Source organism: Tinamus guttatus, unplaced genomic scaffold (assembly GCF_059628265.1).
Source record: "Tinamus guttatus ecotype Peru unplaced genomic scaffold, ASM5962826v1 Tinamus_guttatus_pri_ptg000336l, whole genome shotgun sequence".
Taxonomy (NCBI): Eukaryota; Metazoa; Chordata; class Aves; order Tinamiformes; family Tinamidae; genus Tinamus; species Tinamus guttatus.
The window spans coordinates 1,186,979-1,192,172 of NW_028288870.1; the positions used below are offsets into that span (position 1 = coordinate 1,186,979).

The following is a 5,194-nucleotide window of genomic DNA, read 5'->3' on the forward strand; positions in this document are numbered from 1 at the left end:
TTAATACATGTATTATTTCTTTTCATTCATAAAACCAATTGGCTACTTTATGTCTGTAAGGAAAAGAAGGAATAGTACCACTTTTATCACCAGCTGGGACAATTTTAGCAATAGCAATCAGTTTAATTTCCCAGCTTGACTCAAAACACTGCTATTTACTCTCCTGTTGTGTGGCGATATCCTCCCCTGTTTACATGCCCAAGTTTAAAATTTAACTACATCCACCATGCTGCTTTTCTGCCTAATAAATGCCAGACAGAAGGCTGGAAAAGTAAGCAAGGAGAAAACACAGTGCTGTCAGTCCTGTGTTAAACTTCAGAAGCGTGGCTAAGTGGGATTACATGTATTATTAGGGTCTTGATCTTGCAGTCCTTACTAAGTAATAACTTAAATGGGAGCTTTGCCAAAGGCTGGGAGGGGAGAGAAGACTGCAACAGTTGGCACTGAATGAGCAAGGTGTCAATGGCCTGTTAAGAGTGTAATTTTTTCTCCCAAATATTTAGAGAATATCTGTATGAGTTTGTCTCAGTGTCTGTAGCTGAGAACTACAAGGTTCTCTAATAATTTCTGGGAGAACAAGGTTTGAGATGTCCCACAGTGGAATATTTTAGGGATACAGGTTAATTACTGCCTAAGTCACTAGAAATGAAGTGTAGTCGACTTTGATGTGACAAAGATCTGGACTGATGCAGCAACCTCCTGGGTAAACCAAGCGAAGGAAGAGACACGGGACAAAACCCACCGCCCTCCTTTCCCAAGCTACAAATACTTAAACAGATGATATTTTACATAGCTCTTCCAGGTGAGATAACAAAAGAACAAAGTCTACTATATAAGTGAAAGAGGATTTATAAAATTACAAGTTTAATAGATAAATATAATAAATACTTTATGCATCATAACTCTGGACAACTACATGTAAAGCAAGTATGTTGGCAAGTCACAAAAAAGTTGCACCTTGGCAACTTCATTTTTCATAAAACCACACTGACAGGCATATTACAATGTTACGTATGAGGCTTTATGCTGTAAGTATGTTTAAATCCTGCTCACCTACCGAGTTCACCATGACATACATATGGGTGCAGTGTACTTTCTATTTTGGAATGTCTTTTTGAACACCAACACAGTTGTACAGATAGATGTTCTACTTACCAGGAACAGTGGGGAGAGTTTTGAAGAAAAATACTGGTAAATGACTTCTAGAAAAACTAAAGCATTTCTTAACTTTTTATTGACATTGGCAAATTAAAATAGAATAAATTAACAATATTTTCTCAAAAAAATGTTTTGTACAAAAATACTGTCAAAATTTCCTGAAAAGCTTTCAACACAGTAGTATCTTTTCATGTACGGAATAAACTATATTAGCACAGTGTCAAAATGCTGAAGACAGAAAAAAAATAATTAAAAAAAAAAAACTCTGTGAAATGTTTGCCACTAGTCAACATTCCATCCACACCATATTATTGTCTGTACATATGGGGGAGGGGGAATGGAAAGCAGACTTTAAGTAACAGAATTACTTTTCCTGATCCGGAAAGGTTTGGCCCACATCTGTTAAGCTTCCAGTTTAGCATATTCAAAAAAAATATATATTTATTAGTCTGCACTGCAATGCATAGTTAAAAATTAAGCAAGATGGCAGCATTTGTGCAGTAGTATCTGCCCTTCAAAGTTCATGCAACCAACTAATGCAATTTTTTTCCCCTGTTCACTCAAAATTTGAATGCAGTTCAAGTCATTGGAAATCATCGTTTACAAAATCCACAAGATTAAGCGATTTGCCAAGATTAATATCTAACAGTTCAGCACTGTGGAAATTATGGGCATGTTACTGCGAGGAAATTAAGAGAGAGAGAAGGGGAGGGGGAGGACAACATAAAAAGGCAGAGTTTGCTAGAAATTATTCCTCTGGGAGGGCAAGAAGGGGAGGTGAATGTCAAAGATACAAAAAAAAAAAAAAAAAGTGGCAGCAATTAAACCCAAAAATTTATACAAGCGGCGCATAGTTTACTCTGCTTTCCAGATTCTCACCTTTCCGAGCCCCGGAAGGTGAGACACCGTGTCTGCGGGAATGCCTCCATTCACACCGAGGGAAAGTCCTTTGTTTGCTTCCAGGGAATCAGCAGCTCACCCTGCTGGGCTGCTGTTTGCAAACGAAGTCTGTCATGAAGTCAAACTCGTTCTGTCCCAACCACAGCTCGGGCAGCTCCTTGATGCGGTCCAGGCCCATTTCGATGACTAAGGACATGAGGACCTCCTCGTCGATGAAGTCAGTGTCTATGACATTGGGGGGCAGCATCGCGGCGGGGCCGTGGGGGCCGGCGGGCGGCCCGCTGCCGCCACCACCGCCGTGCTTGGGGTCCCTGCAGTCCCTGAAGTGCTGCCCGCTGCCCGTCAGCTGGTGGCTCGCCGGGTGCAAGTCCGGCATGTAGTGGCCGTGCGGGTAGGGGTGGTGGCTGAAGTACTGGTTGTTGAGCTTCTGGAGCTGCATGCTGGCCGTGAGCTGCCCCCCCTGGCTGGCCACGGCCGGGGCCATGAACTGGGAGCCGCTAAACCGCGCGGCGGGGGGCATGGTGCCAGCGGGGTGCCCTGCGCCCACGCCGCCGGGCCCCATGGCGTGTCTGATGCCGCTGCTCGCGTTCATATTCCCAGCTCCGTAGTGTATGTGGTCACCCATGAGGGCGTTGAAGGCGTGCTGCTGCTGCTGCTGCTGCTGCTGGTGATGGTGGTGGGGGGTAGGGAAGGCACCCATCCCCATCCGATGGGCAGGGTGGTGGTGGAGCCCGCTGGATCCGTCAGGGAATCGCCCGTGATTCATGGCCATCATGTGGTCTGCCATTTCCCACCTAGAAAGTTAGCATGGGAAAATATTAAAAAATAAAATAAAAAGCATCCAACACCAAATCTCCCTTTTTGGAACTTGCTGCATGCATCTGTCCCTGCGAGGAGCGGCTTCGCTGGTCCCACCGTCCTCTCTTTCAAAGATTAAAAAAAAACAAAAAAAAACCCAAAAAAAAACCCTCCTACCACGACTCTACCGTACCGTAGAGTACAAAGGGAAAAATAAAGACGAGTCTGCGGTACAAAAAAACCTCGGTCCCCTCCGCAAATCCAACGAGCAACACGCCTTCCCACTCCAACTTCTGCATACCTATCAGCGGCAAGCGTCGCATACAGCAACAGCCACCGCCTCCCCAGCGCGCTCCAAAGGCTCCCGAGCCCCCTGGATTTGCCAGGAGAGGGAACATTTTTAAAAGACACTCCCCGCAACTTGCAGAGAACCAGCAAAGAATTAAGCATGTCCCACCTAGCCCTTGCCGGCAACTTTTGCAAATAAGTCCGAAGATTTTTTTTTTAATATATACACACACACACATGTATATAGCACTGCACAAATAAGAAGAGAAAGCCACACAGCTGAGGACTACCTTTCCCCCCACACACGTGTATTTAAGCAGTCACATTTCCCTGTTGCACACAAAAGGGACACAAAACAGCAGCCACAGAGCCTCCGCACTCACCTCCCCGCTTCTTTTTTCCCTTTGCTTCAAAGGTGTCGCTGGAATTAGTCAGTAAAAGTCCCCCAGCATAGAGAGGGCTTCCTTGCTCCGCGCTGGCGTGGGGGGGATGTTACTGCTCTCGCTGCCGCAGACCCCGGGCTGTTTTTCGCTCCTCCGCGAGGCTCATCGGCACTTGCCAACAATGAGCTGTGTTTCTTACCCGGCTTTGGCCACAGCTAATATAGGATTTCAGAAGGGAGGAGCAAAACCCTTACAGGCAACCAGAAGTAAAACCTGGAGCAAGGGAGGGAAAAAAAAAAAAAAAAGGCAGCGCGCGCGCACACACACACGCACACGCACACACACACACGCACACAGGGAGACAGGCAGAAAGGGGCAGGCGGACCTGGAAGGCATCCAAGGAATCCTGTTCCCTCTGGCCGAGCCACACGCGTGTTTACTGATCCCCATGCGCGGGGCTGCCCGCGCCGCCCACCCGCGGCAGCGCCCCGCGCCGTGGGCAGGGCGGGCAGCGCGGGAGCCGGGGATGCCCCCAGAGCCCCCGCGGACCCCAGCCCCGCGCGGCCGCCTCCGCCCTCGCTGCTCGCCCGGCTCCGCTCGTCCCGCAGGGCCCCCGCGGCGGGGGCGCTGCGGGGCGCGGACACGCGTGGGGCTGCGCGCTCGGGCAGCGCCGCCGCGGGGGGCGCCTCCTCCCCGCCCTGCAGGTGCCCGCCCCGCCGGTGCTGCCCCCCGCCCCTGTCCTCGCGTGGGCTTCTCGCGCGGGCCCCCACCGGGGACTGGCCCCTGTCCTGGCGGCGGGATCCGAGATCCGCCTTTTTCCACAGACACAGATGCCACCGCTGCCCCGCATGCAGGAGGGCAAGGAGAAGGGGGCACGGCATAATCCCCACCCCCCATCCCTTCCTGGGTTTGCCCCCCAATTTACAAAGTGGGCAAAGTGAGTCCTGAGCAGGTCGCTTTGGTGGGTTTTATTCATATTATTATGATGTTTCTTCTTGGAAGGGCAAAGGAAAAAAAAAAGCAGAATGTGGGGACGTGCTTTGTGAGCACCCTGCTCCAGGCTGGCACGTCCCCTATCACCTATTTGTTGCAGGCAGTACCAGGCCTTGCAGGGCAGCAGCGGCGACTTGCCTTGTGTGGCCCCAGCAGGGACAAGAGCGCACGAAATCCCCTGAGATCGGCGCTCCCGTGCCTGCAAAACACCTCCTGCTCCAAACCCGCCGGCTCCTCTGCGAAGGGCGGCTGTGCAGAGGCAGCCCACGTGTGCAGAGGGGGAAGGGGAGACCAGCTGCAGGGAAGACCTGGATGGTGCCCTGTTTTCTGTGGTGTCTTCATCCACCTGCCATCCTCTCTGCAGCCGAAATGGGGCTACTTGAGTGTGGAGGGGGGTGACTCCAGGCAGGCCGCCCGCCGGGAGCCCAAGATGTTTGGGTGCCTCTTCTGAGGTTGCAGCAGCCACTTTGCAAGCTGAGCTGGAGTGTTTGCTCCTCCGCAAGCTGTCCAAGGACACAAGGGCACAGCAGGAGCACCAGGTTTTGGGAGGACACGCAGACAAGGCAAACAGGCCATCAGAAGCAGGGTTGTCCATGTGGCTGTCCTCTTTGGCTCCCTGTGGATGGGCCAGGCCCTTACCTGGCCGCAGCGAACTGCAAGGGTGAAGCCGAAAG

General features: G+C 51.0%; 1 protein-coding gene across 1 annotated transcript; it reads right to left on the reverse strand.

Annotated features, from left to right (window-relative positions):
• Positions 1–833: 833 nt before the first annotated feature.
• CITED2 (Cbp/p300 interacting transactivator with ED-rich tail 2) lies at positions 834–2,996 on the reverse strand. Its single transcript, XM_088529693.1, has one exon. It carries the CDS (start codon positions 2,843–2,845, stop codon positions 2,126–2,128), a length of 720 nt encoding a protein of 239 aa, XP_088385819.1. The 5' UTR covers positions 2,846–2,996; the 3' UTR covers positions 834–2,125.
• Positions 2,997–5,194: the final 2,198 nt, after the last annotated feature.